We start from the raw sequence: 10,819 nt of genomic DNA, 5'->3' as shown, positions 1-10,819 counted from the left end.
GGGGGAACGCGCGGGGCGGGGGGGCGCGGGGCTCAACGCGCGTGCGCGCGTACGTCATGTACACGCGGCGTTTAGACCAATGGGACATCGGCGGCGTTCACACGCACGTGCTTTTGTCAGCGCACGCGAACAACATGGCGGATTAGCGTTCTGAGAAGGGGCACGCAGCCCGAAACGTCGTACATGCGGCGTTTCGACCAATGGGGCGTCGGCGGCGTTCACACGCACGTGCTTTTGTCACCGCAAGCGAGCAACATGGCGGATTAGCGTACGAAGAAGAGCCACGCAGCCCAAAACGTCGTCGATCAACATTGTTACGAACATATGTTTAACACGTAGCCTTTCGCAACCGATATTATCTATAATAGAGGTTGTTGGGTTAGATCGCGTAACTATAAATGTGACGACCATTAATTATTGTCTGTCAGTCGGTGGCGGATTTAACGACACATTTATATTTACGCGACTTAACCCGTAAACCTCTTATTGTGGATTAATAAAAATAATTTAAACACCTTGGCTTTCGCAGCCAATACTGTCCATAACGTTTTTTTTTGTTAGATCGCGTTAATATAAACGTGTCGTTAAACCCACCACCACCCCGACACAGGGGCCGTCCATAAATGACGTCACGTACCTGGGGGGGGTGGGTCAGACATTTGTGACGATGTGTGACAAAGGGGGTGGGGCCCGCAAATATGGCCGACTGTGGCGGGCACAAGCCGGCGTGAGTAGGTTAGACATTGATAAGGGTTCCACGGGGTGACCAGCCCCTCCCCACCCAGCCCCACCCTCCCCCTCGCCACCCTCCCCTCCCCACCCAGCCCCTCCCCACCCTCTTCACCCAGCCCCACCCCTCCCATTTTTGGATGCAGGACGGACGGACACAATAATCCCCTGTGGGCTGGTGGAACCAGGTGGTTCCTACCAGTATAATGTACTGCAGTTTCGGCATTTTAATGTCATGACAGTACTGGCCCATAGGCTGTTATGATGGTGCCTTGCCAGTGGCCCGTTGACTTTAGTTTATTGTGTCCTTGGGCCATGATGTGGCCTGGAAATTGCCAAAAGGTAATTGTCAGGGGCCGTCCATAAATTACGTCACGCGATTTTGGACAGCGTCACAAAAAGTCAGACCCCCCCTCAAATATGACGTCACTAAGCTCTGCCCCCCCCCCCCCTAGGTGCGTGACGTAATTTATGGACGGCCCCTAGGACATTAAGATCTGTTGACTCATTGACCATCACGTTTCCACACATTGACAAAACAGTACTTTGTGTCCCGAGTAAAGCTCGTTTATCTCATTATAATGTAGATAATCCATCATTATTCTAGCGATTGCCGGTGTGAGTACTCAACTAATCGTATGACACGAAAATAGTTGTGGGAAAAAAAGGTCGGACCTCTGGATTTGGAAGTGATTGTCAGAGCTTGGTGACATCATAGCGGTGGGCACAATCTCGCTGGGCGTGGCTTGTAGGGGTTTCCCTCCTTCGAGGGGCGTGACGTTTGAGCGGCCAATATTTTTAAAGGGGCCCCAGGTAATGGGCCACAAATAAGTGCTGCGCTGTCGTTAATTATATTCTAAGTCAGTTAATCGACTTAATGGGCTCATCGTCCCAGCTCTATTCGAGTTCATTAGAGCAAGTGCTGTCCCACAGTCCTCCCTGCACCGGGTTCATTAGGGAGTAACCAAACCCCAGGCAGGCTCACAGCGCAGCGCCGCACCAATTAATATTATCCTGCGTGAACTGTGTTGAGTACAGGAGTAATGCGTCACGTGTAAAATTTGCATATTTGCCATGAATGTTACATAATTTTAATTATAACGAATGCGGTTCAACTTCAATCGTGATGTGCAGTGATTAAAGTTGCAGTGTAGCCGTGAGCCACGATGCATCAAAGCGTTCGCAGCATTTTTTTATTTATAATAAAAAGGGCCGCGCATGGGCACGTTAATTATCCTCCGCCAACGCCCCCTCCCGCACACGCGCAACGATTCATCATCATCACGATCCATGGGGCAGATAGCACAGTAGATGCCCACTGCACATTCCGTCATGTTTCCTCTGTCTTGTGTGTCAATATGCTCAAGTAGTGCGCACATCTTTCTGCCACCAATCTCTCGTGTCGTCGTCAAGCTGCTCTCTCTCTCTCTCTGTTCGGTCTTCCTCTCTTTCCGCTTCCTTCTATTTTTCCAAACGGCAACACTTTTCATTATCCTGTTGTTGTCCATCCTCCGGGTGTCCAAACAGTGCCAGTCTGCCCACGTGCCACCACCGAGTGCTCGGCGTCTCGTGGCAGCGGCTGCTGCAGCGCCAGGAGCGATTCGCACGACAAAATCGATCCGCTGCTCTTGCGCGCGATGACGTCAACGACTTTCAGACTCGCCTCGCGCCTCGTCGGCAAGGTTTAGTAAAAGGTCAAAAGTAACGAGCCTAACTTTACCCTACCTTTTACCTTACCACAATGCAATCACTCTACCCTTTTTACCCTTGAGCGAGGCAAGGTTAAAGGTCAAAAGCAACGAGCCGACCTTTACCCTACCTTTTACCCTTACCCCATACAAATTACCTGATTACAGGGTAATTACTGGGGTACTACTACACATGAAAAAGGGTTATAACAGGTAAATGCTAGGTAGAGCGCTTTATTCATATAGAATACTCTCGGTGATTCCAATTTTAAATGGAGGCCACGGACTGCGCCACAGAGCTTTTAGCGAGCGGTAAACAAGGTGTTTACCGGTAATACTTCGCGCTACCTTTACCCGACCCTTTATCTTACCCCTTGGCATGTCGGACAACCTTTACCCTTTTACCTGGTAAGAAGGGTAATTTACCTTACCTTGCCGAGGCCTACTAGTCGCGCCGCTTTTTCACTCGTGGCCACAAGCTTCAGCGGCGCAATGCCTCGGGGGAGACCGAGGCGACGGGCGTGATGATAAGCTTGTGACGGCACGGGGTCACGTCTCCCGAGAGAACTGTGGCGAGATGTGAAGCCACGATTGCGAGATGTTAACTACGTCGCCTGGTATACAGGTCGTGGATTCGATCCCGACCCTGACGCCTGTATATTTGGAGTTTGCAAGTTCTTGTGTGCATGTGGATTTTTCTCCGAGTTTTACCTCCAGATTTAGAAACATGCGTTTAAGAGTATTTGGCTGCTATAAATGTCCACATAAGCTACTTCGTTGAGTTATCATTTGTGGCCAAGTAGCTTCTGAAAAAGAGCTATAAAGCTCACTGGGCCTTACCCGGTAAAATAAAAAATATTTTAGTTTAAACTGAAGAAGTGGCTTCTTTGTGCGAAGCTCGCTACAATTTTAAGAGTGTCACTAAAAAAATTGGTGGAATACGGAACCTTGAGTGTGGCTGTCTTTTTTCCCAAATGTGTATGCACGATTGAGAGAGTTGAGAAGGCCGGAGGGTGGGGATGGCTGTCTACCAAACTGCGCAATTTTAAACATACTGCAAACATCACAAACACCAACACAATATTTTGCACTTTGTCAGGATAACCTTTATTTTTTGTTTATATAGTTTCTTTAGTCATTTATTTGCTGAACACTTTACAGCCAGGGCCTTTGCTAGTCATCTGCAACAGAATGTACACACAGCACTTGGGGAAGTGTCTTGCTCGATGAAATAAAATATGCAACAGATATGCGACAGAAAAAAAAAACTACAGTTATTTCAACTGTAACACAGCATAACCACACTAATTAGCAGAAAGATCCAAGCTAGAGATGGAAAGAGACCGATGGTGACAGAAATGTACAGATATTAAGCAAACAATGTATACTGCACAGCCTGAAATGTAAGGACACCAGGTGTGAGTGGGTAAATAATGCCTGCATATCAAAACGTGTTTTGTAACAGCTTCAAAGAGAATTCCCTGACTGGGTTTTCTGAACTCAGCACATACTGCCTTTACGTGGTGATTATGCCACATTTGAAATGTCAATTTGAGTCTTTATGTACTACGCATTTCAATACATTTTGAAAACAATGAATGGCAATGCATTAATTCAGCTATCTGAAGAATATTAAAGCTGCCTAATATCCAGCGGGGTTACAACTATCATTACAGCAGCGCTCAACTCAATCATAACTTTTCCAGTTGGGGGTCGAATTAGCCAATCATCAACCTTTTATATTAAAACGAATACCACTTTATGGGAAGTCAACAGTGGTAATTCAATGGAGAAAAGGGTTCCCGACACAGGAATGTGGAATTGCCACCACTGGCTCAGGGTCACCAAGATGGTGTGGAAAGTTGTTTCCCTTGACATGTACATTGTTTGCAAGCACCAATCGCCAGAATAAAACGGCACAATCATTTTCTCACCATTACCAGGTCACTTTTTCTCAGCCGAGCATCTTTTCTGTCTATCCAGCTGCATTTTCAACATACAGTGCTCACTGTTGGGCAATAAAATAATGTCAATACACAACATTTAAATAACAGCGCTAAACTTTCATGTTCGTCAACACAAAATTTGTATTGTGTTTAAATTAGTTAGAAATGAAATGTAAAAGGGGCATTAGCTCTAAAGTTCACCTGCACCTCTGCTGCTCTGGGTCTTCCTATTTCATGAACCAACTCATTCAAGTTGGCAAAATTCTAACTTTGAACTTAGCGATGGAAAATTTGCCAGGGGCGCGACTTATACGAGGCAATTTCCAGTGGTGGAACTGCTCCCTTTATTTTTGCCATTGCCGCCACCCGGCTGGCTGGCATGCAATAGGGGCGAGGTGGCATTAGCTTCGGGTGGCGGTAGGCGGAGCTCGGCACTCTGCCTCCCGCGTTACTTCTTGGCCTTGATGGGCACGGCCTTGATGGGCACCGCGTCGATATCGCGGACTTCATTTGGTGCCGGGATCTTCTTATAGGTGGGCTCGACGCCCCAGATCTCGCGCGCGTACTCCGAGATGGTGCGGTCGCTGGAGAATTTGGCAGAGCCCGCGATGTTGTGAATAACCATCTTCGTCCACTCCTTCGGGTTCTGCTCGCAGGGGCGTGGCAGCAAAGATAATAAAAAGGCATGATCAGATGGCTCACATTTTAGAATGGTGTCTGCCTCTCTTGCTTGTCTCATCATCACTTTGTTACCCTTCCTTTTGCCTTTACCACCACTACTTCTTTTAAGTAGAGTCGATCATCGATTAGCCAGCGGCTTTGGGGGAGGAGAGGGTGCCGGATTTTCAAAAATGCCGGATAATCACGAAATCATTATTTAAAATAGCTTTTTCTTGCAGATTCTTGTATGACATCATGATTTCAGGTGTTGTTATATTTTTTATTTAACTATTTGAAATTGTCATAAACATAAAAAAAAACTACCATAAAAAGTTACTGTATTTACTGTACCATGCTTACTACTCCAATCTCGAAGACTCTGCATGGGGTGATGTAAGTACTACGCTCTTGTTTCAATGTGTTTGACGATCGCCGGGGCTGATGCAGCCTTTAGACCAGTGCTCCGGCGAATGCCGAATTACACATCGCACTTTTTGCCAGATCGCATTGTATATTATGTTTATATTACTGTCGTTATCAGTCACGAAAAATGTATATACATGCAGTATTTTCATTGTTTAAGTTGTATATAGTGTATAATGTGCAATATATATTTGACACTGAAATCAAGCATAGCAACTTTTTTTGTCATGCACATGGTGTCGATCGCCGGACTGGAACAGGCTTTAGAGCGCTTTTGCCGGTTTCGCCGGATCGACCTGGGACCACCAGATAATGTTATAAGCAGGATAATCGATGATCAACTGTATGTATGTATGTTGAACTTATTTCGCACCGTACGTAACCAACCGTGATAATTGGAAGTGTATTAGGTAATTCCACTTCCATCTGCTCGACCTCATAGCCTTTTGCACAATCAACACCCAACTTCCTAGGTCTGCTCTATGTCACGATCACTGGTTACCACTGAAGCTCCTGTCTTGGTGACCCGCCCTCCTCCATCCTGCACTTGTGCTCCTCCCATCACATCCTCCTTTTACTGATCACATTTTCAATGCTCTCCTACCACGTTCTATTGAACACTTCCAAGTAGCAATTTCCTCTCCTCCCCCGAAGGCATCTCTACTCGTAAGCCAGTGATCTTGCTTAAGCACGACTCGATGAGTCTTGGAGTAACACATACATTACTCATGTCTCAAACAGATAACCCTAAATAAAATAAAATACAAGCTCATCGCCCTCCTTTTTTTAAGCAGCTTACATAAAAACTCTTCTTATCCAAATTAATGTGGGGTTGTTGGGGCAGATCCTAGTTTCTCTGTTTGAGAACAATACTTCATTTGTCAATGTGTGGTGGGGTGAAAATTTGGGTCCTCCTGCCTCTTCGAAGATGCCTGGCCAGCGTTGAAGAACAGGAAAAATTTGCATTGAGAGAGGTTCTGGAGAACTCCCTCTCATCGAGGGCCTTCTACCAGCAGAGGCGTGAGCAAGAATTTGCAGGGTTGCACCTTTTCCGTGACCATTTTACAAAAAATTTCCGCAACACGGAGAACATTGACGAAAACCAAAAACAACAAACTCCAATTATCCGTCACATGAGTACAGAGTCAAACATTTTCTCTATTGATATGAAAAGGAGAAAGTACCTGATAAAGTGCACTGACTTTATCTTGAGCCACCATGTACGACTCGTAATCGGCAAACACCTTAAACCTGGTAGAGAGAACGAACAGCACAAAGCAAACACGCATCACGTGCATGAGATACCCATGCACTGGGCTACGTGGCAGGCAGTATATGGCAGTACAGCAAGTTGGCTTCTGATCTGTATTGTGGATTTTTTTGTATTTCTTTGGGAATATTGGTTTCCTCCCAGAAGCAAAAAAAATGCAATAGCTGGCCGAAAAATACCAAGCAAAACCCTGCTCAAAAGAGTATTAAGGCTCTTGGATAAAGGACTATTATTAATTGGAACTGTCCCTGACCAAATTACCCAGAATGTGCCTGATTTCACCACAACTAGGAGGCTAAGTGGATATTCTTTGGGTGAGAAACCACCTTGCACAATCGGGTTGTCATAGGGCCTGTGGGGCTACATTGTGGGCAGCAGGAGGCAGCGCAGTCAAATCCATTGCCATGCTTACATACTCTCACATCCATGCTCCCCATCTCCACTAACCTGCACTGACTAGCGTAGCGACGTAAAGCCCTACAACTCACAGTATGGGGAGGCACTTATCCAGCCGTGGATTGACACATGATCTGTACATTATTGGAATTGGTCCAATTGCACTGTAGCACAGTGCGTAACTCGTGATCGAAAGGATGAGTTAAAATTCCGATTGGGAATTGACTCCGCAGATCATACCTCCGGAGTAGATATAATGCATACCACTTTGTGGTTAGCCAACATTATTTGTCTTATGGATAGACTGCGTCCCCCTCCGTCGAAACGTCAAATTTTCTCCACCATTTCATGGCCGTCATTGGGAATATGCCGCCACATTCCCACTTGAGCATGGGAGACACATCAACTTGATCTTCACCCACTTCAAAGCAGGTCAGTTCCAGGTAACACTACGGCGAGGTCTTGAGCGAGCTTGGCCATGTGAGGCTGCGTGAAACTCACCTGTCGTGGTGCATGAGCATGTTGACAATGTCCTTGAAGAGGTCGGGCTGCTTGGGTGAGAAGAAGCCGCTGCTCAGCTGGTCGATCACTTGCCGCAGCTCAGGCAGCTTGTCGTAGTAATACTGTGCGTCGTAGCTGCATTTGGGTTTTGAGGAAAACAATCCAAAAATTCGATGTTATTTTAGTATATTATTGAGACAAAATCGATTAATTAAAACGTAGAAATTGGAATATTATTCTGTAAATAAGATACATCAAAAGTCACCTCAGGTCAAGGCTAAAGGCTTCGGGAAGATTTGCCGTTGTAGGATTTAAACTCCCCAAAACGTTGCTGGATTGCAAAGACTAGCATAGAGCAGCTCCCACTGTGCGCTGCCTGTCGTGATGTAGCTAGATTCAAGGGGCTCAAACCTTGTAAATTGAGGCGAAATGCTTCTCGGTTCGTTGTGGGTTGCACTTGATGTTGCACACATGCCTCATGATGAGCTTGTATAGTTAAAAGTTACCACATTTCTTTAGGGGCTTAACCAGGAGACACAGTCTGCGGGGCAACCCATCACTATCAGCCCCACCAAATGTATAGCCACGCCCACACTGATGTTGGCCCCACCGACTGCTCATTGGCCCCACCTAATCCTCAGTCAACTCCGCCCACTAGTCAGGGAGCCGCTGTCATTTTGCCCATATTATGTGTCGAACATCAAGGGCCAGAACGAAATTCCAATAACAACAAATCGGGACATCAGAACAGCCTTTTTTAAACTGAGACTTCCAGCCAAACTCGAACGCTCGGTAACGTTATGTACAGTGCAGTAATAGTGTGTAAATTATCTGGGGAGAATGTGGCGTCCTCAGTATCTCTAAAAAGTACACATGACACGGCAGTCATAAGACAGGATGCCACTTCGCTGTGGCGATGCGCCTGAAAATCGTATTTCATACTAGAATTCAATTTTTCTTATTAGCAAAGCTTCAGACTTTTGCTACAATGTCTAGGTATGTATCTACAAAACCACAAATAGCTTTTGGGTTGCATTATCCTTCAAGAGGGAGTATGCTCGAGCAACATTAACGTTCATCGCGTGCTCTTGGACTGTCTTCATCATGACCACACAAGTGGCAAGTTCAGATTCAAATAGGATAGTCAACTCGGCCCACTTTCTTTCCAGCACCGAAAAATGATATACTTTTTTGCAAAGCTTAAATTGGCCATGCCCTAGTTGTTTCCTGCCATGAGAACGTGGAATTATACTGGCTCACAACGTACCAATGGAAATTGATGAGTGCCGCCGGCCGCCCCATTGTTTGAACGGAAGCCAATTTGACTTTGACTTGAATGTGACCACTAGAGGGCTCCCCTTTAACTGTGGGGTCCCACTGTTGTTAAAGTGGCCCTGTTCATGGCAAAAAAACAACAACATTTGAACAGGGAGATCGGCCAACTTTGACTTCAATTGACAATGCCCACAGCAGCACCGCTGGGTTGCCGCGAGCTCACCCGGTCTTTTCCATAGCCTCCACGTCGGGCACACGCATGCCGAAGATGAAGAGATTATCCTCTCCGGCCTCCTCCGCCATCTCTACGTTAGCGCCGTCCATGGTGCCGATGGTGAGCGCGCCATTCAGCATGAACTTCATGTTGCCCGTGCCAGACGCCTCCGTGCCGGCCGTGGAGATCTGCTCCGACAGGTCCGACGCCGGGATCACTGCACAGTGGCGCACACGGTGGAGGGGGGTGGGGGGGAGCGACACCAAAGAGAAGCGAGTGGACAGATACAGGATGGTTTAACACGTAAGCTTTCGCGACCAATATGATCCATAAGATTTTTTTGGGGTTAGATCGTGTAAATATATAAATGTGTCGTTAAACCTGCAACCACCCGACACAGCCAACTAGTAAGGGTTGTTACGTAAACAGAACATGCCAATTCGTCACTAGTACAGTACACCGGTGTGTTGGAGAGCCAAGCCACAACATTTACAATCTGAGTACGACGTTTCGCCAGCAATTACAACTAGCTTCATCAGGCGACAGCCAGATTTGTGGAGAAGTCTACCTGTTTCGTTCCTTATATAGAGGCGTAGATGTGGTGACCAAACATCTGCACTCTTGAGTCAACGTACATTAGGGTTAGGCCTTTATATAATCCAGCAAAAAACATCCGCTATAAATCCAAAATGAAAACACCTGAGGACCAAAACTCTCAATTCAAAGCAAAAAACGTTGAAATCCCCACCTTTCTCGGCGAGCGTGACGCGGTAGTTCTCCAGGAAGATGAACTTCAGGCGGTCGCCCACCTTTGGGTCATGGTTGACAACGTCGCCCACCGCGGTGATGAGACGGATGATCATCTTGGCCATGTGGTACCCGGGGGCGGCCTGTGGGTGGCACAGGATAAGAGCAGCTGGGTGGCAGGCGGGAACAGGACAGACTGTGGGAGTACTCTCATACCACACCTTCTGTCGATGGACCACTTCAAGGCACCTTACACTATGATCCACAAACAACTATACTCGCGTGAGATGCGTCTTATAACATTGCACATTCAACTGCGCGATGTATTCAAAACAATGGCAGTCATAGACATATTTTTAAAACATTCTCAGAAGTGAAATTGTTTCACGAAAGTCTTTTAAGTAAAAAAAATATCAGCATGTCTCCCGGCTCGAACGAGCAATGGAGCAGGGCTCTTTATTCATTGGCAGACCTCTGCAAGTGGTGGGAATTCTTCATTCCAGTCTCGCCACACAACAACCACTGTTGAACTAATGACCTTCCAACTGTGAGCTGCCCAAACCCCAGTAAATCAATATTTTAATATACTCACGTTAAATCAATTTTTTATAAGTGGTCACCAACTGGTTCTGATCATATATATTTTAACAAAAATCCCAGTGCCCAACACTCGGGCAGTGGAATTGTGTTCTAATGTACACGATTGGAGCAAGTTGGTGACCACTGTACGAACAACTGACGTACGTGTGATGAAGAAAGAATCCACCGCACTACTGCTCACCTTGCCTCCGATCATCACAGTCCTTGGAGCATATTGCTTCTTTGGGTCCTTCTTGATGCCTGCAGCAACAAAGAGAATTTCATATTCACACATGAAATGCCAGATCGGACCCCCCTTTGAGACACCTATAGCCTTTCTGAAGCCCTTCTGAGCTCCCCTCAGATCTAAGGCCATGTGTATGTGTGTGCG

At 46.4% G+C, this 10,819-nt stretch overlaps 1 protein-coding gene across 1 annotated transcript in view; it reads right to left on the bottom strand.

Moving 5' to 3' along the window:
• Positions 1 to 3,500: 3,500 nt before the first annotated feature.
• Positions 3,501 to 10,819, bottom strand: part of LOC133347243 (glycogen phosphorylase, muscle form-like) — a 48,419-nt gene continuing 41,100 nt past the window's right edge. Inside the window, exons 16-21 of the mRNA XM_061559351.1 lie at positions 10,631 to 10,689; positions 9,851 to 9,992; positions 9,112 to 9,319; positions 7,614 to 7,748; positions 6,631 to 6,697; positions 3,501 to 5,009 (exon numbers count right to left, since the gene is read on the bottom strand). Of these exons, the coding sequence (XP_061415335.1) occupies positions 4,812 to 5,009; positions 6,631 to 6,697; positions 7,614 to 7,748; positions 9,112 to 9,319; positions 9,851 to 9,992; positions 10,631 to 10,689 (809 nt within the window). The 3' untranslated portion in view covers positions 3,501 to 4,811. The remainder of the gene's footprint in view (positions 5,010 to 6,630; positions 6,698 to 7,613; positions 7,749 to 9,111; positions 9,320 to 9,850; positions 9,993 to 10,630; positions 10,690 to 10,819) is intronic.

This window comes from Lethenteron reissneri, chromosome 25 (assembly GCF_015708825.2).
Source record: "Lethenteron reissneri isolate LAM-NWPU_2019-01 chromosome 25, ASM1570882v1, whole genome shotgun sequence".
Taxonomy (NCBI): domain Eukaryota; kingdom Metazoa; phylum Chordata; class Hyperoartia; order Petromyzontiformes; family Petromyzontidae; genus Lethenteron; species Lethenteron reissneri.
Note: the sequence above shows the minus strand (reverse complement) of the source record. Positions and strands in the feature narration are given on the sequence as shown.